The 23,177-nt window shown below is 42.4% G+C and overlaps 1 protein-coding gene and 1 long non-coding RNA gene across 2 annotated transcripts in view; both read right to left on the reverse strand.

Annotated features, from left to right (window-relative positions):
* Positions 1-2,033, reverse strand: part of LOC120504969 — a 24,334-nt gene extending 22,301 nt beyond the window's left edge. Inside the window, exon 1 of the long non-coding RNA XR_005628150.1 lies at positions 1,839-2,033. This is a non-coding gene — a long non-coding RNA (uncharacterized LOC120504969). The remainder of the gene's footprint in view (positions 1-1,838) is intronic.
* A 1,521-nt stretch (positions 2,034-3,554) lies between these two features.
* FKBP9 (FKBP prolyl isomerase 9) lies at positions 3,555-21,595 on the reverse strand. The gene is made up of 10 exons (XM_039714959.1): positions 21,078-21,595; positions 17,234-17,379; positions 16,438-16,627; positions 15,621-15,766; positions 13,886-14,075; positions 11,703-11,848; positions 10,348-10,534; positions 8,355-8,500; positions 6,550-6,713; positions 3,555-5,189 (listed from the first exon to the last, which is right to left on the reverse strand). The coding sequence occupies exons 1-10, from the start codon at positions 21,332-21,334 to the stop codon at positions 5,007-5,009; spliced, it is 1,755 nt and encodes a 584-aa protein (XP_039570893.1). The 5' UTR covers positions 21,335-21,595; the 3' UTR covers positions 3,555-5,006.
* Between the last annotated feature and the right edge of the window lie 1,582 nt (positions 21,596-23,177).

Consider the following 23,177-nt stretch of genomic DNA (forward strand, 5'->3'; position numbering starts at 1 on the left):
GCTGATAGTCACAGCTTCACAGCACGAGATGCGTCAGCAACACTGGCACTCTGACTACAGGTGTAATGGATTTCCCTGATTATCCCAGCACTGGTGAAAAGGAGGGGGGCAGGTCTGCTCTCTCTCTGTGGTGTTGCCAAGAGGGGAAGAGTGTTTTCATCAAACTTGCCTCAGGATACACATAAACTCACTGATCCTCTTTCCAGAATTTTTCCTCAGCCTCACTCAGCAGGTGAGCAAGCCACCACGCCTTCAGCATGATGAAGATCTTGATCAGCCCACAACCCCAACAAACAAATAAAACCACATAGAAGAGCATAGGCAGAGTAATATAGAAAAGGACTAGGAAGCATCTTTAAAAGCAGTTACTAAAACAGATCTCCAACTACATCTTAATCTGAATTACTGAATTTAGTAACTACTGAAATTTGTATTCAGTCTCCCTAGAACCCACCCATATCAGAAGGAAATGAGATGGTTTTCCAACTACATGGACACCTAAAACTGGTAGAGGATTTTAGATGACCACCATCTTTGAAGCATTATGCAAGAAAGATTTTTCAACCTCACCTCCAAGCAGGTGGACAATGAATGTTCAGTCGCCAAATGTTCAGTCCATAATGACAATCACTGAAATTATTCTTGCCCTTCCACAAAGATGCAGGTAAGTTAAGATCTCCAGCACACTTTTCTCCTATCATTAAATCCTGTTAGTCTCAGAACCTGTTTTAAGGATCTGCTAGAGCAGTAAACCTTTGCTAGGACTTGAAAGCAGTTCAGCCACATTGCAGTTCCTCAATAGCACCCACTTGCTGTACAAGGGGTATCTCCGTGCCAAGTAATTTACTTCTTGAAATGCCATTCATACAACTTTATAGCAAAAACAGTCATTTATGCAATCAACCTGAACCAGGAGGTCAGATTTTAAAAAGCTGCTTTGTGTTGTACAGATTATCATTGTCTGTTCATCATCTCACATCCCACTGCCAACCATAACTCTTGCTTAGTATTACATTAAGGGAAAACACAAGATGCATTTTAAAATATGCTCCTCCACTTTATCAAAATCCCATTGTTTTATCACTAGACTGTTGTACAGAAATTAGAATTTGTATTACCAGTTACCTCTCCAAAACCATGACCAAAATTAACTGCAAACAAAATTAACTCTACACCTACAGGTTAAGCCATCCTTCTCCAGCCAGTCCAATTCTTGCAATTGCTATTGAGATTTTTCTTTCAGTTTTAAGAAAGAAATACTGTGAGTAGTATGACTTTCCAAATAAAATTTCTAACCAGAAACATTTTGCAACCCTAAAAATGTATTTAATTTATGATTTAGTTTGGAAAGAAAGATATGCATTTCCCAGACCATTTTCCCATAGCCAAAAGAGTATATTTAAAGTTAAAATAAAAGAATAAACAAAAATAAGTTGATTTGTTACTCTTTTTTCTTCCTCTACTCACAATATCTGTTCTGTCTGTAGTACATGTCCAAGGTCAAGTATCTGGGACCTTTATTTAGCTGAAAATGAATCCTCCTCTTAGCGGGTGTTGCAGCCAGCTCAAATGTTCTCCCACTATCAAGCAAATACTGATTGAGCTGAACTAAGCTAAAAACTTGCACCCTGTACTAGCTAAATGTGTCATTTTCAAGTTTTAAGAAAAATCCAAATATTTTTTCCACAAAGAAAAACATAATATTGAAGTCCAACAACTGCAAATTCTGATTTAAGTATAACGTCTGTTATACTTGCACCAGATGGAGTCACACAGAATAAAGCATTGCTATCAAATTAGGACACAAAAATCACACAGAAAAATATATTCATAAATACCTGGGGTTTTCTGGGTGTGCACCCCTGTTGCTTTTCTTTTCCACTGAGTCCCTGACAATTCAGTCACCAATTGCCAACCTTGGCTGCCAGCAACTTCTTTCCTAACAGCAGTCAGCTGCCAGCTCTGAGAATAGCAGCTGCCTGTTTCATTAGAGGAGTAGAAACAGCCTGAGTTCTGGAGAGCCCCTCGTTAGCTGAGCCCAGTTACATCTGGCTCTTAATGACCCTTGAGAGCTATCATCTATTTTTATAAAGTAATCTCAGTTAAGTATGGTAAAAAACTACCTAGATACTAATTCTATAAATAAATAAATCCAAAACAGAGAGATTCTATAGATCATTCTAAATAGGTAAATTCTAAATACTAGGAGATAGTAGATACTAATAGATAAATTCCTAGCAATAAAATTCTAATAAATAGATGAATTGTAAATAGATAGCTAGATTAGTTCTAAATAGCTAGTTTCTCCTTAAAAAAAATATATATTTTGCACTTTGACATAGAGTAAGGTGGCCCCAAGCCTTCCTTCAAGGGAGAAGCCAATAGCTGCCAAAAGAAAGGAAAAGGACTGGGTCTATGTTAATGATCAGAAAATTCTAGATTTTAAGCAGTTTAGCCTAAAACAGCCAGGCAGACCTGGCCTCTTTTGGGTTTGTCTGGGCAACGCCCCATATAAATACCATTATTTTATAGCAAGTTTTTCCATATATTCTCTGATTTTCCCCAAAGCTGCATTCTTATTTCTAAAATGGCAACCTGCAGGCTTGGAGGGATGAGGTGACGAGACAACAAAAACTTCCTCTTGAAGGAAAAACATCTTTAGCTGGATCGTGAGCCCTGTTTGCCAAATCCTAAGGAGCAATGGCATAAGAATTTCAGATGTACTTACCCTTGCCAGAGGCACTGGCAAAGTCATCCCTGCTATCCCATCACTGACAAGCACTTCCAAAAAAAACAATTTTTGGGATCACCAATTGATAGCAGTTCAGTGCTGCTCCTTCTCCTGCATCTGCCCTGGAGGACAAGTCTGTTATCCTGGTTTACTAGGAACTCTTCAGCCCATCTCCTGGGATCCATCTGGAATGGTCCTCCATGCAGAAACATTGCGCTCATTCACTAAGGTTTTCTCAGACAAAACATTTATTTAGGATACCATGGAATGGTTTGGGTTGTAAGGGACCTTAAAAACCATAGAGTTCCATCCCCTCAAAAGGAGGGGGGGGATATCCACAAGACATTTTTTGTTTTTTGGGGGTCCATACAAGAACAGAGTAAGGAGCTGTTTCCACATTGAGTTCTGCTTCTGGCAGTACTCCAATCACAACTTGCTTCCCACTCCTTCTCTCAGCTTTGTCAGCACACAGAAGGGACTGCATCTGAACCACAGCAAAAAGTGAGCAGCCTGCTTCCAAGTAAAGCAAAAGGGAAAAACAGTCTGCTGAGAGAGCTGCTTTCACAAGATGGTAAGCAGCCATTCTGGACCCAAACTTTGGAATTGAAGTGCCTGTCCCTGATAGCCACAACTTCTACATCTGGTACAAAATCATCCATTAATCATAATTTTAAATATTTTTTTCTGAACATTAACAGCAGTATTAAACATATTCAGGGTAAGCCTGCTGTGTACAAGAGAAGAGAGCTGCAGGAAGGGCATTTTCTTCAACTCATCGTCCCAACCCACCAAAACTCCAGAAAAAGAAAAGAAACTTTAAAAGTAATAGTTGATCAATATTTTATTTAACAAAAAGATCAGTTATCCAACATTTAATGGTATCAAACTCAAAAAAATATTTCACTGCACTTTTTGTAAGAACTGCATTAAAAACCAATACAGAATGTTCTCATCCAACTGAAATACCAATTTTTAGAAAGAGCATCTCAGGGAGCTTACATCCCACATGTACAGATCAAGGAAAGCAAGAAACTAGACACAAAGCTTATAATGGAAATACAACTCCCTGCCCACTCCTCCCTGACAGTGTCTCACTCTATGTGTTTGTGCTCTTTGCATGCTGTGTACTGAGGGGATCCCACGGCCTTCCAGAAAATGGGACTGTTCTGCGTATTTGGTAGGGAGCAGCTCTGCTGCATTTGGCGAGGTAACGGGTGACTGCCTCAAGTCACAGAATCTGAGCAGCACTCCCAAAGATGACTTTGTGTTGAGGGCTGGGCCAGAGCGTTAGCACACACAAACAGATGGGGCTGTTTCTTGATTCTATCACTGTCTGTCTGTGTGTTTGCTACAGCAGACTCCTCTGCTGCTTAACTCTTAAGTACTTGCTCCTTAATCTATCCATTCCCAAAATAGGAGACAGAAGCCCAACACAAAACCAACAGTGTCCAGTATTTATGACAGCATTTGGGCCCTATATGTTAATATTTAATGTCTAACAAAACTATAAATAATGTTGTGACTAGAAAGGTTTTGGAATGACTGATGGAAACACTGGCCAGCAAGAGTCAAGGTTACTAATTCAGCACAGTACAGATGGTAGGAAGCTTTTATTCCGTGAGGTAAAAACCCAACACATACACAGTATTAATTCTAGTTCTCTTTAATTTAAGTCACAGCTTATGTAAATTTTCCAATGGCACAGCCATGTTTCTGCAATTTGCAAATCAGATTTTGTGCTGGCAAAAATCCATGTGAGTTTGGTTCAGTTACTGGGAAGAGTGCTCATGCCTTCTGAAAGGAACTGGGATCAACAGCTGACAACTTTTACAGGTTATTGTTACAGGGAATATTTTGGTTCATTTTCCTACACAAATATTTCTGATACAGAAGGTTTTTTAAAACTCTTTTAAAAGCACTTGGTAGGTTTTCTCTCTACCATCCACCCAACTGACCGTGAATTGTTCAATGAGAACTTTGGATCTTCAGCATAAAAGCAGACCCCACACACACATGTGGTTCACGGCACCACACACAGCAGGACACTCCTTACCTGTCTATACATCCCACCTTGAGGCAGTTAACACTTTTTTCAGATATACCTAACAATTCCAACTGAAAATCTGTTCCTATTTTAACAGCCTACCCACACCCAGGCAGAGGCAGACACAGGCTATCCGAGGGCAATCCTTCCAAACCATGCTTGCCGAAACTCCTTCTGGTACACATGTTTGAACAGTAGGTCAGCTCAGGATTCTTGGTTTTTTCCTTATCTTTACAGTTCATCGTGCTCCTCTTTGGCCTCCTGATCTTTCAACTTGAATTCTTCAGCAGTAACTTTACCATTTCCATCCCGGTCTTGATTGGTGAACATATTTTTAACAATCTTGTCAAAATCAAAGCCAGGAGCTAATTTTCCCTTGCCAGTATCAACTTGAGTTTGGATGTACTCTGAAAACTAAGAGGGGGGAAAGGAGAAGAAAATAGCTCACAGTGAAAAGGACATTTGAAAATGAAGAGCATCCAGCATTTCACTACTTATTTGGTGTTCATAGGACACTGTTACTACCCTATAAAGTTTACCACCAAACTGGACTAATTATAACAGACACATGAGGTTAAATCACCCTTTGTGGAGCTCAGCAGGGATTTCCTCACTCATTCCAGTGGGATTTGGACCCATAACAAGAAAAGTTTATTCATAATTTAGGAGGAAGATGGGTTGGACAGCTGGGCATAGTAACAGCTCTACACAGATGGAGGGCAGTAATTCTGCATGGCGACACATGAAGCTGACACTGTAAAACAGAAACCCACCTGTATCTTAGAGGGAGCAACACACAAGGATGATTGCTCATGTGGACAGCAACAGCCTCATCCTACCTCTTTCTCTAAACCAGTAAAAGCTTTTTTCTTCTCTGCAAGGACATATGTGAAGGTAAGCATAAGAGAGAAGATGGAGATGGAAAACAAAGAGGTGTAAGAGAGTGCTAGCAAAAGGGAAAACAATAATTCAATTTTACCATATTAGGTTTTTAAATCCTCAAAGGCATTTCATGCTGTTCCACAGGGCCACAGCCTGCCCTGTGAGCACTGCAGGCACCACCATTCTAGGGAGTAAAGAAGGGACAAAGAGGAAAAGACAAAACAGAAGGAGAAAGGTGACAAAGAAGACTTCGGAAGAGAATAAAAAATAGAATTTGAGTCAAAAGAAAAGGCAGAGGAACATCTCACAGAGGTTTATGTTATCAGAGGTGGTATGGCAAAAGCAAGTGGCTTTCAACTGGGGCACGCAATGACATCCTCACAATGCAGATTTTAAAAGCAAGCAAGGAGAAGAACTGGCCTGCACAGCACACAACTCACATGTGTAAGGAGTGGCCTCTGGCATTGCCAGGCTCCAGAAGAGATAAGACAGTTCCTGGATGCATTGCTGCAGGCTCAGCTTTGGCTCAAGAATTCACCACAAATTGCCAATTAACACTGAGACAGGATCAAGGCTGATACAGCAAAGGAATGTTGGATACCAACTCTGCCTCTTACACTTATGTCCTAAGGATTTGTTGTTGACCAAGGAAACCACAACAGAATATGATTTTATGCAGTATGGCCATTCAGTATGGCCACAGTCCTTTTTGCTTTAACTCTAAAGCTGAATAGCCATGTTTTAGCTGACACCCTGCCTTCCTGTTCCCTTGATGACAAACACAATTCCAGAAGAAGAAGGGAAGAAAATGAGGAAAGACTCCATCCTTCAACACTGGCATTGATAGTGATAAAAGAAAACCACTGCAGGTGTTTACATCATCTCAGCTTACCTCCTCCAAAAGAACCTCTCCATCATGATTCTGGTCTATTTCTTCAAAAAGGTTGGGAGAGACTTCCCCATTCCATACAAACATGTATCCTTCAGGTAAGCCAGACACCAATTCCAGCAGTTCGATGTCGAAAACTAATACAGCACTACCAGGCACTTCTCCTTCTGTCACAACAAATGGCAAAGAGGGGTATTTATCCTCACTTACATTGAAGGGGATATTTCCTTTTAATCCACAATAAAATTTATCTTCCCACCCAAAAGGCACTTCTCTACTGTGATCCGTAGCCCATCAAATCTTCCTGATCACTTCACCAAGGGTGATCATAAAAGGAACCTTTCATAATAAAACTTGAGGCACTGGAACACATTGCCCACAGAAGCATGGATGCCCCATTCCTAGGAATGCTCAACGCCAGGTTAAGATGGGGCCCTGAGCAAACTGCTCCACTGGAAGGTGTCTCCCCATGGCAGGGAGGTTGGAACTAGCTGATCTTTGAGGTCCCTTCCAATCCAAACCATTCTATAATTCCATTATTCAAACTGCATCCTTTTTTTTTTTTACTTTCAAAAACTACACTTGTGGGAATAATCCATTTCCCTTTATCTCACCAATACACGGTGTATCAGCGTACTGCTGTGAGACCCAACAGCCTGGGATATTACCTCAGGGAAACCATGGAAGCAGTTTAATTTAGTCTTGAAAAAGAAAAATCAAGCTCACCTCTAATCTGTTTGCAAGCGACTGCAAACAAGCAATTTCTTCAGATAGCTGGGTATAAACCAACACAGTAACAAATCATGCAGTGTTTCAGAATGTGTATCAAATGTACCCTGAACAATGGCAAATACTTATGACAGGTATTTTACACAGCAGACTTTTCATGTTATGAGGAAATTTTCAATTTATTATGTATGGCTAAGCAATTACATATAATGTATAATAGATAAAATCTTGTATAAAACATTGTATATATATTAAACTCCTAATTTTTCACAGAAGACAGGCACAAGTGGAAATATATTCTTATCTCTTAACACAAATTAATTCTCCATTAAGTCTGCATGTGATGCCTGACAGTCTTTATAAACTACAGACTGTTCTGGAGCTATTCAAAGAACCCAGCAACCTATGCAACTGTTTCCTTACACATCAGAATTTGATCTTGGTGATCTCATGATAGACTCCTTTCCCTCAAACCTTTTAATCAGCAAGACCAGAAATAACATACCTGGACATAAAAGTTCTTGTCACTTCTATATCATTCTTTTTATTACTGCTGTCCACATCATTAAAAATTGATAAGCCTTAATGTCCTAAAGCTGCTTCAAAATGTATTTATGTTGGAGTTTTAACTGCACCAATACACTGTTTCACATCCATCTTACACTCAGTTTATGTATCTTCTGAATTTCCTAACATATTAGGGCTGACCAGTCCCCTGCAGCTCTGTCTCCTGAATAACATGCCACATGTCCACATACAAGCACCCAACTCCCTATCATGGAAAACTGTGTTTGCATCCCTCTGCAAGACCAGACTTGCCTGGAGCTTTCTGTTCTGACAAAGCAACATTACTGGGGGCACGTGCTCCCTTTTGTACTCTGATGGTCTTTCTGTTGGCCACAGCAACAGCATGACTTGAAATGCAACACAGACAGCATGTCCACTGGGGAACAGGGAGGAGGGGGAGTGTCTAAAATAAGGACATGATAACCCTCTAAAACAATCCATTCAAGCAGCTAATGAAACATGCATGCCTGTGTTTCAGTCACTGTAGAGATGCTAAGTGGATGTGCACTCACCAACTCCATCTTCTCCATAGCCGAGGTGAGGTGGGATAACAACTGTCCGTCGCTCCCCAACACACATGTCCTGAAGGCCCATGTCCATCCCCAACACCACCTGACCAGATCCCAGAACTATGTTGTAGGTCTTGCCAAGACTGTGTCTGGAAAGGAAGGAAAAATAAAATAAATTTTAAAATCAGCATAAAATAGAAAATTTCTGTTGCTCAAAATTACCACGGAAGTAGCAGTTTCTAGTAGTGTCCTGTCAAAAATTAACTTAATACCCAACGCTTTGTTCTACCAAACAGTTACCTGAAGTTGTTCTCAAGTTACAGCCAACACCAAACAGACAAGTCTCTGCTGCTGAAATCTCCTCTGGCACTAAAATTATAGGCTTCTTGTATGAAATCCAATTAAAATCATTAATTGTGCCAATTACAACCCCAAGGTATTTTATCTTGAAATAAGGGCTTTTGCCTTTCACATATTTTTAACTGTTGTAATTGGACTTTTCAGCAGATGTAAGAATTCCAGATGTACATTCATCCCAGGACCACCAACTCAAATTCCATAGAGGGATCTGAGTGCATTCTCATGGATCAGCGACCTCTTTAATGAAATCAGTCACTGTAATGTAGTAGCTATTAACATGAATAACTACTACTACTGTTATTTAACCATTTTAATTTTGAATTATACCTTGCTGCCCGTGGCTTATTTCTAAAATTAGAAAATACCACCAGTTAAAAGCCCAGAAGTCAAACATATATTGTTATGCTAAAGGCAGAGTGTGCAGCATTAAGGCTCTTTTTTCTATTGCTTGCCTTTCTTTGGTTATTTGGCTTGGCTGTGCCTCTGCAGGACATGCTTGTACAACAGAGTATTATTTGGAAAGAAAACAATTCAGTGGCTAAGAGGTCAGCCTTAAAATTAGGAGCACATGATTCATGATTTCATTCTCAAAAAACTGCTGTGAGTAAGATGGCCTCGACATCCCTTGGTTCCTGCTACATAATGGAAATTGAGCATTCCTGACATATGAACTGTTTTGAATCCAAACACGTCACTTGTATACATCCTTGCCTACAGCATAGTAGCACGTGCTCCAAATTAAGGCAGCTTTTCAGCTCTGCAAGCTATTGTGTACACTGTGAAACTTATGAGCTACTTCCTGTGTTAATTATAACCTGGTTAAAAATAGCTTTTCCCAACTTCCCTTCCAAAAAATAAAATGTTGTTTGGATGACTTGCACTATTCAAATGATTAAGGCAAAAAGAAAAGGAAGCTAACAGAAATACTCTTGTAGCTGTGTGCCAGGCTCACTTCAGTGCTACAGGAGACAAACTGGAGCAAATCTTTTGCTTCCCTCATAAATCTACTGCCAATAGAGAGGAGGAAAAGGCTTATTATCCTCATAGTTACAATCAAGGCCTCTGACAGTTCTCCATGCTGACACTTAAAGCCACACTACAATACAGGAGCAGCAATGTGTGCTACAGACATGACAGGTGATCATTTACTATAAACCACACTCAAGATATCTTTAACAAGACCACAATAAGTAGCCCTACCAGACCTCTCTCATGAGCACTGAATCAGTACAGAGCCCAAATCCCACCAAGAAACTGAATAAACCTGGACAGTTAATTCCTGGTGAGACCTGTGTTGTCCTGGCATGACTCACCCAGACACTTGAACTGGCCCATTTAAACAGAATGCCATGCAACATCACTCCACATATACTGTTAACTTTCTTCTCCAACACACTGCTACATCCTTTTTGTTCTTGGTTGTCTCATTATGCTATGACAGATTGCCTTTAAATTCTCCTCCTCTTATGCACCTTTGCCAGGCAGCCATAAAGAGAAGAATACATTCTACATAAATACTCATTTAAAAAAAAAAGAAAAAAGTCTTTATTCTGTGCTAGCTTCCTTTGCAGGGAATTCATTCTTGCCTTCACTGCTGCTGGGAGAATTTTCCTTACAAGACCATTCAAATACCTACGTGGAGTCCAGCAAGGTTCCATCCAGGAGCGAAGCATTGTAGTGGTATTTCAGGTAATCTCCCTTCTTGCTCAGTACGGTGCAGTTGGAAGGTTTGTAGTGAACAGTAATGCTGACCGAATCCGAGGGGTTGTGGAAGTCCACCACATGGATGTCAAAGACCAGCACTGCAGATCCTGGAATCTTTCCTAAACAGGAGTCAAATTAGACAAATAGAGAAAGAAATGGTACCCAAACAGGCAGATGATGTCCAGGTACTGCACTCTGTAGGAATATGCACTCCTGCTGCGCCTGCTACTGAGTCATTCTGCTCGTCTCATTCAGAATTAAATGATGTGACAGATGCAAGCTGCATCCAGTGTAGGAAAGACAACCAGTGGGAAAGCACTAAGCATGCACTCAGTTCAATGGTGAAGGAATAACTTATGTTACCCTGAATTTTAAAATTATGCACAAATGAAGCAATAACCATGTGACTGTCCTAAATAACTCATTTGTGTTTCATGTACCAATTCAATATTGATCATCAAAATTCTCAAGAACTTCTCATGCTTCAAGGAGAGTCATTAAAAGGTTACAGTTCCTTAAAATACTCCAAAAGCAGGCAACTACTTCCCCCTCTTCCCAGGATTATGTGCATTACCAGGATTAACAAAACACATCCAGGCCTAGGATTGGGGTTTGTCAGTAAAGGAGTCCAATTCCAAATCAGTAGCATGGAACTTGCATTCCCAGAAGAAAGGCTTTTTTTCTAAATCACTTATGTAAGTAGCATCCCAGGAGGCACTTTTTGAAACACCAGCCACAACGCTGTGATCAGCTAGAAGGGTTATCACATTCAGCCTCTCCCAGCAATCTGTTTAGATAGCAATGAGTTTTCCCAAAGAAATGTTAATTGTATGTTACATATACGTGGTTACTTCACCGCTGTTACATGCATCCATCATTACAGAGGTGGCTTAGAAGTCCACAAAACCTGTGGCTGTGGAAGGAATGGGGAAGAAAACTTAGCATGATGAACTCCCTCAGGATAGAGAGTTTAATGCATGCAGGAAGGAAGATCTCACACTGCAGAGCACCTGGCATGCAAGTACCAGTCTGCCTGAAACACCAGTTACCCAAATGAGTTCAGGCTACCAGTTACATGTGAGATTGTTCTGTATTTTACTGTCCTACCTATTTAGCTAATCAAAATAATCCTGCAAATTCTGGATGTGGTCTTGTCAGTTTGATACTGAACAAAATAATGAACTAATTAATAAACCTTTCAAATGCCAGGAAAACGAAAAAAAAACACAGATTAACTAAGCAATAAAGGTTTAACTGCAGAAGACTTGAATGCAAAGCCAAGCTCACCTCTCCCTTCTTCTCCATATCCAAGATGAGGGGGGATTATTATTCTTCTTTTTTCACCAGTGCATACACCTAGCAAACCTTCATCCATTCCAGCAATCACATAACCTTTCCCAACATAGGTGTCGTATGTACGGTTTCGGGAATAACTATGGAAAATATTTACATTTCAGCAGTGTCAGGTGTACTCAAGAAAACATGGGCTCTTGCAAAAGCTCTGCAACACAATTCTTAAACCATTTAAGGTCAAATACACAGTCATTAACCAGCACCAGAGAGGCACAAAGGAACTATGTTCCATGAATCCAGGCCACCAAGTTTCATCAGTCAGTAACACACGGGTCACTGATTACCCAGCACTGAGACCCTGGCTAGTAAACAGCCAGCAGATTTCTGTATCTAGAAAGAAAAATCACACTTATTTATGTATTTTAAATGAAATAGAAAAGAGGTTTTGGCAAGTAACTGGAAAAAAAAAAGGTTTACTCCTTTAAAATCTCCTCTGCCCTGAAACTACTTTAATAAGCACTTATCAACTAGCTATGGTTGATAAGTGCTTCATTTCCATGAGACACCTCATGACTACCTCATTTTGCAACCACAGCTATGTAGTTCAACTACTAGAAGGAGCAGGTGGGATAACTAGGTTCTCCTGGGATGCTCAATATTAAAATGAGTCACAACAACAAAACCATATCAACACTTCAGCCAGACACTTAACACAGAGGTTGAAGGACCTGCTTCAACACCTCATGATAGAACAAAACAAGGCTACAACTACAAATGACGTTTCTTACGTAGGCATGACTGTCTTCTGCCTTCCTTCAAGGCGTGTTACACAAAGGCACAGCCCAAGAAGGAGAAGGCAGAAAGGTTTTAATTCATCTTTACAAGGTAGTTCTGGGAAAGAATTAAACCAATACAAGACCAGACCCTGATGTAATTCAGAGGTTTATTCAACTGCTCTAAGTCCAGACAGCCTTGGCTCAGCTGCCCAGGGCAGTTCTGCAGCCGAATATTTCACAGTAAAAAGGCAAAGGAAAATATTATTAGAGCTCTCAACCCCAGCAATCCAGAGAGCTTTTGGCATGCTCCTTGTACTAGCAAGAAACTTTGTCCTGGATACCTCCAGGGTTTTCAATCCCTATTGTTAGCAGCTCTGTTTCTCCATTTATAAATTCTGCAGGAGGTCAGGATACCATGTTTTAGTGAACAAGCTCTCTAACAACTCTCAGCACTTCAGAATGATGTAGAGGCTGCTGTCTACAAAGCATTTATTACTATTTATTGACAACAAGCCTCATATAAATACTACAGCTATTTTCAAAAATTGATTAGTTACTGGGGAAGATACTCATATCTCAAAAACAGGAACAGGTACACTGCGGATAAGCTTTGAGTTCTTAACTTCTAAGCTTTCATAAACTGTAAATCAAGGTCTACAGAGATGGCTGCTGCAGTAGTGCTAAACATTTTTCTCTGAGCTTATTTTGTAAAACACTTTACATTAGCTCATTCTCACCTCCTTTTAGCTACTTCTGCCAGCTGTTCTGAAAGCTGGAGTGGGATAGTAAAGTACTGTTCCACTGAAAGCAGCCAAAGTCACAGAAATCTACAAGGCTATTACTCGTATGATTCTGTACACGAGGCTCATGTTCAAATAGAGCTTTGAATTTACTGTCACAAAAATCCCTCCTCCTTTACCACAGAAAGCCCTCTTACAGAATTCTGCAATCCCATAATTCAGTCTTGAAAGACATCAGCCTTCAAAATGCAAAATTTATACTTTCTAAGTATAAATATGATAAACCTCACACTAGCCACAAGCACACTGACTCACAATTCTCAGGACATAAAATGGCATCATAATAATTTTCTCTCTCTTCAGTGGTATTACCTATTTGGCAGATAAACCCTATGGTGCAAAGAGTCTTGTGTGCCTAAAGCAGTAGGCTTCCTGGGTGGGCCACTACCCCTAGATGGCGTCTGTGACAATGACATGGCACAAAACAGCTCTTTTCCTTCCCATATGGAAAAGTTTTCTATGAGTCTTTTAAAAAGACTCCACGTCCACTCAAAATTTTCAAAAAGGAAGGAAAAGCAAAGAACTGTGTTTGAACATATTATAGACACGACAGATCAGTCAAACTGGAAATGAAGTCTGTAGAGTTGAATGTTTTGGTTACCTGGAATCAAATAATGTGCCATCCAAAAGTGTGCCATTGTAATGGTATCGCAGAAAGTCTCCTGTCTGGCTTCTCCGCTCACAAGATTCAGGCACGAGCTGGTTCTCAATAGCAATACCATCCTTGGGGTTATGTAGATCCAGCAAAACCACATCAAAGACAAGGGAAGCTTGGCCAGGGATCTCCTTACCTACAAAATTGTTAGAGCAGAAAATTGGTAAGAAACAGCAGGTGTTCTAGCAGACACTTAAACATGTTCGTTGAAGAAAAGTAATGTACTGCCAAATATCATGCACCTCCCCTCCCAAAATAAATTAGAATAATGGATTATTTGAGTTGGGACTCACTTCAACCATCAGTCCAACTCCTGGTCCTGCACAGGGCACCCCAAGAGTCACACCATGTGCCTGAGAGCATTGTGCAAGCACTTCTTGAACTCTGTCGGGCTCAGTGCTGTGACCACTTCCCTGGGGAGCCTGTTCCAGTGCCCAGCCACTCTCTGAGTGAGGAACCTCTTCCTAATATCCAATCTAAACCTCCTCTGACAGAACTTCAGAGGTCCTATCACTTGTGACCAGAGAAGAGTTCAGTGCCTACCGCTCCTCTTTCCCTCATGGGGAAGTTGCAGACTGGAGCGAGGTCTCCCCTCAGTCTTCTCCAGGCTGAACCTCAGCTGCTTTTTGCACTGCTTCCCCTCAAGCCTTTACCACCATCACTGCCCTCCTTTGGACTCTCTCCAATAGCTTAATGTCTATTTCTTATATTTTAGCACCCAAAACTGCACCCAGCACTTGAGGTGAGGCTGCCCCAGTGCAGAGCAAAGGGACAATCCCCTCCCTTGCCCAGCTGGCCATGCTGTGCCTGAAGCCCCCCAGGCTGGTCCTCCTGGCTGCCAGGGCACTGCTGACTCATGTCCAACTTGCCATCCACCAGGAGCCCCAGGTGCCTTGCCACGGTGCTCTCCAGCCTCTCATTCCCCAGTCTGTGCACACAACCAGGGTTGCCCCATCCCAGGTGCAGAATCCAGTTTGCTTCATTTCATATATAGTCCTCTAATTTATCCAGGTCTCTCTGCAAATTTACTTCTAGTCAGTCATTTTTTGGTTCAGGGTTTTGTTTTTTTTAACTGAATTCTCCAAATGAGTAATTTCCTTCTATTCCCACAGTGATGGCACTGCCTCACTGAAAACAAAGGCCTCTTCAGCCTCACAGTTAATGGCAATGAAGCCACAAAAGGGGTATAAAACCTCATACATCACAGACACATCCTTAAACACCAGAGCAGAGAAAGTATATAAGGAAAAGTCACAAACTACACCTAACTGCCCCATTATTTAACATGGGGACATCTGTGTATGATCTGCAGGCTGCACAGTCTCACAAGACAGTCTATTTTTTAGTTACCACTAGGGCATTTGTTAAGAAAAAACAACAAAACCCAACTGGAATTAAAAATATATTTAACATATTTTTTCTTTTCTGCTTTCTGTGGCAGTCTGAAAGGATTATATAGTCACCTGTCTTCAAGTTTTTGGTGCCACTAGACATTAATCACAAATTATATTCCCTGACAAATAAAATTTCAGTATATAAATACTACAGTTGTATCAACAATATGTCTGTTAAGCAGTGTCTCTCTGAATAGGGTAATAATTTAAAATACAGAAAGTTTGTTTTAAAATATGCATGACTTGGGATTGAAAAAAAGAGGAACAACTAAAGGAATAACTTTTACCATCTCCATCTTCTCCATATGCCAGGAAAGGTGGTATTGTAATAATGCGCTTCTCCCCTACGCACATTCCCAAGAGACCCTGGTCCATACCAGGAATCAGCCATCCAATTCCCACATAGGTATCATAAGTTCGCATCCGATTATGGCTAAACATGAGAAAGAAAAAAAAAAAATCACAATCAAATGTCAGACTGGCACAGGAAAGAACAATATTAACCTTTAAATCCACATACTATGCACAGTGTAACTCACAACTTGCTAGTCCAAAAGTATCTGTCCTTCATTTGCCAAGGGCTGGCTGGGAAGTTTTCCAGAGTGCTTAGCTATGTCAGGAACCTCACAGAGGCTTTGGAAAGTAGCTCTCAGGCAGTGTTACTAAAGCACCGTTTTCCACTGGGTTCTAATGAAGCACAGATGCTGTACACTTAAAATCTCAGTAAGAAAGTGTTAGTGGCTCACTTTCATTACAAACCCTGCTAAGTTTACAAACCCTTGTATCTAATCTGAACAGCTATACTGGTTATAGAGACTTTTAACTGACTTCAATAAATAGTAATATACATACAGGGAATTAAATTTAAATTTTAAAAAAGCATCTGGATTGGTAATGCCCACAAAGAAATAATGCACAGTTTCACTGGTTTGAGTCAGTACTACTATTCTACAATCCCTGAAAAAATTACTAACATACATCCAATGCCAGATGTCATTTCCTGTGTTTCTGGGCAGTTAGCATTAATTGTTACAGAGGGAAAAGGGGAGCACATGATGGTGAGATACCTATGAAATTACACACAGACAAAACCCAGCTGCATACCTTGAATCAAACAGGGTCCCATCTAAGAACGTTCCATTGTAGTGGTACCGTACAAAGTCAGACACCTGGACTGTCCGAGGACACTTCTCAGGTTTGAAGTAAGTCTGAACCTGCACTTCATCCTCCGAGTTCCACAGATCTATCAGGAGCACGTCGAAATGGAGCACAGCATTGGGGGGTATCACACCAGCTGCAAAAGCAAAACAACACACACAGTTTTCTTTCCCTTTTTATACAAGGTACCAGTGAAAAGGAACCAATCCACGCATACCCTAAAAAAACTGCATCATGCACACCTTACTTCCTGTTGTGCTTACAACTCCTTGACCCCTTGCCATTGCTGCAGCTATTTATGGGGGGGAAATCCAGTGAGATGAGCTCTTATTACAGCTGTCCATCAGGCAAACTATCTTGAGTTAGCATTTGTTGCCTCTCTGAGGCTGCAGAACAAAGATACTTTTGGAACTGACAAGACCTTGTGCAGCACTGCAACGCCAAATCACAAATTTGGCTTAATAAAGTATTTAAGAGGGAGGTAGATATAAATAAATAGTTAACTTTCATAGCAAAAGTGAAGGAGCTGAAGGTCTTCTGCAGCAAACTGCTCTTCCTTCAACACGCAGAGGCAGTCTGGAGAGTTTCCTTTAGGCCACAGGCTTAACAAACACCTCTGAAGAACAGGGGATAACCTCCCAGAAATTCACTACTTGCATTCCTACCCTTCTCTCTGCTGCTCTGTTTCCTGTCTGCTCTGTTGAATCCCTCACCCAGGCAGCTGGCCCGGTGCTGTACTTACGGACGCCTTCACTCCCGTAGGCAAGCTTAGGGGGAATTTTCACAAACCGGCGCTCGTTCACACACATGCCCACCAGAGCTTGGTCCATCCCAGCAATAAGCTGACCTTTGCCCACAAACACGTTGAATGTGGATCCCCTGTCATAGCTGAAGGGGGAAAAGCAGGCAAGAATGTTAGTGGTTCAGTTAGACCCCCTTCCACTGTTTGGGTGGGGTTTTTTTTGCAAGAGAGAGACTTAACTGCACCTTGTCTCTCTCTTGCCTGTCAGCATAACTTTATCAGTCCTAAAGGATCAGCTCCTAAAGGAAGGGGCAAATCCAAGGTGTTCCTGAGACTTCAACACAGTTCTCCTGCTGTTCACTGCTCGTCACCCATTTGAAGCCCATTCTAGCAGAGTGCAATGGGTACTACCATGAAGGCCAGATCTACAAACAGCTAATTGACACACTAACATTAAAAGCAACACTGGAAAATTAAGTAAGAAAAGGGAAAATTAAACACTGTTATGAGACATGAAAGGATAACTGCTCCCACAGTAAGATCTCGGCATATTGATTTCAGTCAGTAACATCACAAAAATATTGTGTAAGAACTAAAGCTTTACAATGTGAGACATCACACTTCCAATCTCTGTGGGAGAAAGGGAGAGGGAAAAGATGTCTTTTTAAGTAGTAGTTGTGGGGTTTGCCAACAGGTTATTCATTTTCTCCTTCAATCCCAACATTTAAAGCACAGAGAAATGTTTTAAATGGCAGGTTTGCCAGACCAAGAATCAAGAAAGAAATTTTTCTCCTCTGTGATAATACATGAATATTCAAAAACTAAAAGAAATTATGCTTAAATGACTCCATTTTCCAGAGAGGATGGAGAACAGCAGTGTTACCACAGCAGAACACTATCCTACATGGTTCGTTTGGCCACTTTAAATCTGCACAATGACCCCACTTTGATGTGCCTGAATTACTGCTATTAAACTTTTTAAAGTAATATATAAACACTTGTCAAGAAGCATCTCAAAAGCATCATGCTAATTTTTAATCTTTTACCACTTTCATTTTCCCAAATCCCTATTATAATTTCAAGGACTTTTTTGTTTACATTAATATCTATATATATATAAAAGTCAGACCTGGGGGGAGGGAAAAAAAAAAAAGGCTTGTGCCTTTTGCTTGCTAAAATTCTGGAAAGCAGCCAGTAGCTAGACATCCCTAGGGAAATGATGTCAAACTTTCCTTCCAAGACTGTACACATCACTTCCACAACATACTGAGCCTCCTAACAGTCCCACAGCCTTGAATCTCTCAAATATTTTACTGAGTGAACTCTCTGTTTGCTCCATCTTTTTTTTTTTTCTGACAAACATTTCTCTTAAAAGTAGACAACCCTCTATTACTGAGCATTTCACATTTCAAATTTCACATTCCCACTTCCAGGAAAGGATGGAAAATATTTAAATTAGGCCCTGACAAATTCTATTACACACACAAAACCATAATTTTTGTGTTAAGACTAGTAATATAATATATTCTAAGAAACCCTCCAAAATGGTATTTGTAGCAATTGACAAAGCTTGGCAATATATCTGGGATGAACTTAGAACAGAAGAGCTTTCTTTTTAGTAAAATAAATGTACAATTAAGAGAACATCGATGTGAAGCAGAGAACTGAGCAAAGCACTGATCAGACCATGCAGCTTTGCAGGACTGACTTTGCGGATTCCTTAAAACTAAGCAAAATTTGCTTCTATTAGTGGAATTGACCAATTAATAGGAGATGACTAGGCAACTAAATTCAGACTTTTAAATGCAAATAATTTTATGGCCATTGAAATAAAAACTGCAAATGCTGATACAAAAAAAAAACAAACAGCTAATGACAATAATATGCTAATTTATGTAACAATCATGATTACTAAAACTTTGTCAACAGCCTGGTAACGTGAGGAGCAGTATTGGTACCTGCTCCTTGTAAATACAGAAAATTAATTTTAAACCTCAAGAACATTTTTAAGAGCTGAAGAAGGAACAAAGCAAAACTACTCTTAGCTCAGAGTACTTTCTAGACTGACTTCATAGTAGTGTTCAATTAAACTGATGCTGGTAAGAATGCTCATAAACTTAAAAAAAATCAAGCAAACAAACAAAAAAAAGGTAAGAAAATGGGCTTATTTTTATTTAAATTGACTAAATCTCTTTAACTTATAGGCAGAGAACACCAAAGATTTTAGAACAAATACTCCAAAATATTTCTTCTATTGACCTACAGAAGACAAAATCCTCCTATTTTTCCATGTCTTAACATGATTAAACACCGTCATCAGTCTTAGAAAAGATCTTAGTGAATAATAAAAGTGTACTTCAACATGAGCTGCCATCTAGAAAAAAAGCCCAAGCTAAACAAACCTGGTATTTTGCACCCTTTTGAAATTAAGGCAGCCATAAAAATATTCAAGTTGGACTAGACTATCACCATTACTACTTATTTACTAATATTTAGAGGATCCAAAGAGATAAATGCTGTACAGTTCTGCACAATCTGTTCCTGCCCCAAGTAATTCAGAACGAAATGACACGGAACTAAAATGAGAGCCAGCACCTGGGAGCCCCTCCAGGTGCCCTGCCTCAATGCACAAGCAGCAATCAGAAACACACTTCTGAACGCATGGCCAGTTTTCCCACTGTCACATATTTATAAAATAAGCCACGGGGATGCTGCCTTTGTGTGTCTTCACATCCACAGCTAAGACTTGTGTTCCAAGCCCATCAGTTGCCAATGGATTCACCGTCTGCTCTGTGCCTTTTCACTGACAGTGCACCAACACCAGCTGAAGTGCCAGCTATCACATCCCACATTTTAGTCGGAGAAGTGTCGGTCGCATGGCACTACTGGCATACTAACTACAGACAGCTCCAGAGGGAGAACTGAGCTTTGAAGGACAGTTATTTCCCTGAGGCTGTAGATTTTCCTTGCAGCACAAGGGAGATTACCAGGATTACTGAAAATACATTTTGCTTTATTTTTCTAAATAATACTTTGATCAGTGGCAATGAATGAAGTAAGAAAAAACAAATAAGCTGGCAGCAGTAGCAGTATCCTCCACAACCTCCTGATCCCACTATTTAGGCTTCCTGATCCCAAAATAACAGCAGGAAAGCAGTCAGGCACTTCACTGTACATAGGTCACATTTATTCAAGGATAAACTATCCAAAAAATTCTATGTAAGTACAGCCTGATAATTCCTATGTTTCCGGCAAGGATAATGATTCAGATCCAATCGTATTCGAGTAGGTTTGAGCCTGGAGAAGACATAGGAAATGTACAGAATGAAACAGGCAGGAAATCACTACTGTGAGAGACTGTGATACCATATACACTCCTGTTTACCGGGCTAAGGCTAGCTGAATAAGCTTGAGGTCTTCACTCTTGGAGCAGAAAAGCTCCATTCAGCGCCTTGGAGTAGCAGCTAAAAGAACGTGGTAGGAATCCATGAGGGCAAGCAAACTACTGCAGACTGGACCCAGCCACTGGAGAGGTCTTCCCCCGTGTCCCCAGCGGTCACACCCCAGCTCTCTGCCCTTCACATCCCAAAGGCATCTTCCCATGGTGATAAGTATGTCCCGCATGTACCACCCTGCCCATCCTACCGCTGACCTGCTTCCAACTGGTCATCCCAAAAGCGCCCACGGGGCACTGCTGGGATAAGAGGGGAACCCGAACGGAACCTCCACCCAGCGCCACAATCTCTGCACATCCGCCAAAAAGCCGCCCTCGTGGGGGACAGCACCTCTGGCTCCCCTCCTCTCCCTCTCACGGTGCCCAGCCAAAGGCGGGCTTGTGCCAGACCTGGAGTCGAAGCGGGTGCCGTCGGGGAAGGCGCCCAGGTAGTGGTAGCGCACGAAGTCTCCGGGGCGCACGGCCCGCGGGCAGCTCTCGGGCACGAAGCGCCGCTCGACGCCGAGCTCGGTGCCGTCCGCAGGGATTTCGGCGGCGGGCACCGGCGGCGCCTGGCAGGCCGCCCAGCTCTCCAGCAGCGCCGGCAGCAGCAGCAGCAGCGACCCGCAGCCCGGGCCCCGCCGCCGCACGGCCGCCGGCCCCGCCATGGAGCGCAGCGAGCGGGGCAGCCGCAGGGCGCGCTCGGCGGGGAGGATGGAGGGAAGGGAGGGAAGGGAGGGAATGGAGGGAAGGAAAAGAGGGAAGGCAGAAAAGCCGCCCGCCCCGGCCCGCCCGCTCCTCCCCCCACCGCCGCAAACTTGCAAACGTGGATGAAGCGCTCCCACCCGGGACGGGGGAGGAGCGGCCCCGGCGCCGGCTGCCCCCGCCCGCCGCGGGGCTGCGCACTCCGGAGCGCAGCGGTGGCACCGCCGCCCCCGCCCGCGCCCTCCCCGGGCCGGAGGTGCGACGTGGCGCTGCCCCCGGCCCTCCCGGCGCTCCTCCGCTCCCGAAGGTAGCACGGGACACGGGCGGACCCCGAGAGTCGTAAACACGCAGACACAACCCCGCCATTTCCCGGAGACTTCTCGCAGCTCTTGGGAGCGGAGCTGCTGGACCTGGGAGCGACCGAAAACACGGCAGTGACCCGCTGCGAAAGGGGTTTTGTCACTCTACTTGCATACATACTCCGTGCACGACTTCGAGTGTTTGCAAGCTTGAAGTCCGGTCGCAAATGTTCCATTTTAGATCAAGCTCTCAAAGATACGAGGCTGTGTTGGCAAATGCGTATTGATGCACACCATTGCTGTCACAGGGATTTGTACCCTGGCGGGGGATCTTTCCAAATGACACAGAGAAAACACAGAATCACAGAACGATTTGGGTTGGAAGGGACTTCAAAGATCATCTAGTTGCAACTCCCTGACATGGGCAGGGATATATTTCACTAGACCAGGCTGCTTTGAGCCCCAACAAACCTGGTCTTGAACACTTTCAGGGATGAGACATCCACAACTTCTCTGGGCAGCCAGTGCCAGTGCCTCATCACCTTCACAGTAAAGAGTTTCTTCCTAATATCTAATCTAAATCTACTCTCAGTTTGAATCCATTCTCCCTTGTAAATAGTTCTTCTCCATCTTTCTTGAAAGTTCCGTTCATATGCTGGAAGCCTGCAATTAGGTCACCCTGAAGCCTTCTCTTTTCCAGGCTGAACAATCCCAATTCCTTCAGCCTTTCCTCATAGAAGAGGTGCTCCATCCCTCTAATTGTCTTGGTGGCCTCCTCTGGACTTGCTGCAACAGGTCCATGTCCTTCCTGTGCTGGGACCCCAGGGCTGGATGCAGCACTGCAGAGGGACAGAATCCCTCCCCTTGCCCTGCTGGCCACGCTGCTTTGGATGCAGCCCAGGACACGTTTGGGTTTCTGAGCTGCAGATGCACATTGCTGGGTCGTGTCCCCTCTCATCCATGAGCACCCCCAAGTCCTTCTCCCCTGGGCTGTTCTCCATCAGTTCATCCCATGGCCTCTGCTGATACCTGGGGTTGCCCCAACTCAGGTGCAGGACCTTGAACTTGGTCTTGTTAAACCTCATGAGATTCTCATAGGCCCACTTCTCCAGCCTGTGTAGGTTCCTTTGGATGGCACCCTGTCCTTTGAGTGTGTCAACCACACCACTCAGCTTGGTGTCATCTGCAAATTTGCTGAGGGTGCACTTGATCACTCCACTAATGTCGTTAATGAAGATATTAAATAGCACTTGGTCCCAGTGCAGACCTCAGGGGGACACCACTTGTCACTGATGTCCATTGACCAGATGGGACCCATGCAACTACTTACTAATCTAACAGTCCAGACATTGAATCCATCTCTCTCCATTTAGAGTGAATGATATTGTGAGGAGCCATGTCAAAGGCTTTACAGCAGTCCAGAAAAACAACCCATAGCCCTCACCTTGTCCACTGCTGTAGTCACTCCATCACAGGAGGCCACTGGGTTGGTCAGGCAAGACCTGTC

The sequence above is a fragment of the Passer montanus genome, unplaced genomic scaffold (assembly GCF_014805655.1).
Source record: "Passer montanus isolate IOZ18808 unplaced genomic scaffold, ASM1480565v1 scaffold32, whole genome shotgun sequence".
In the NCBI taxonomy this organism is placed as follows: Eukaryota; Metazoa; Chordata; class Aves; order Passeriformes; family Passeridae; genus Passer; species Passer montanus.

Coding starts and splice junctions, on each gene's coding strand:
- FKBP9 (XM_039714959.1), bottom strand. CDS start 21,334: ATGGCGGGGCCGGCGGCCGTGCGGCGGCGGGGCCCGGGCTGCGGGTCG. Junction 17,380..21,077: donor GGCACCCGCTTCGACTCCAG/GTCTGGCACAAG, acceptor TTCCCCCTTCAG/CTATGACAGGGGATCCACAT. Junction 14,076..15,620: donor ATATGGAGAAGATGGAGATG/GTAAAAGTTATT, acceptor ACAATTTTGTAG/GTAAGGAGATCCCTGGCCAA.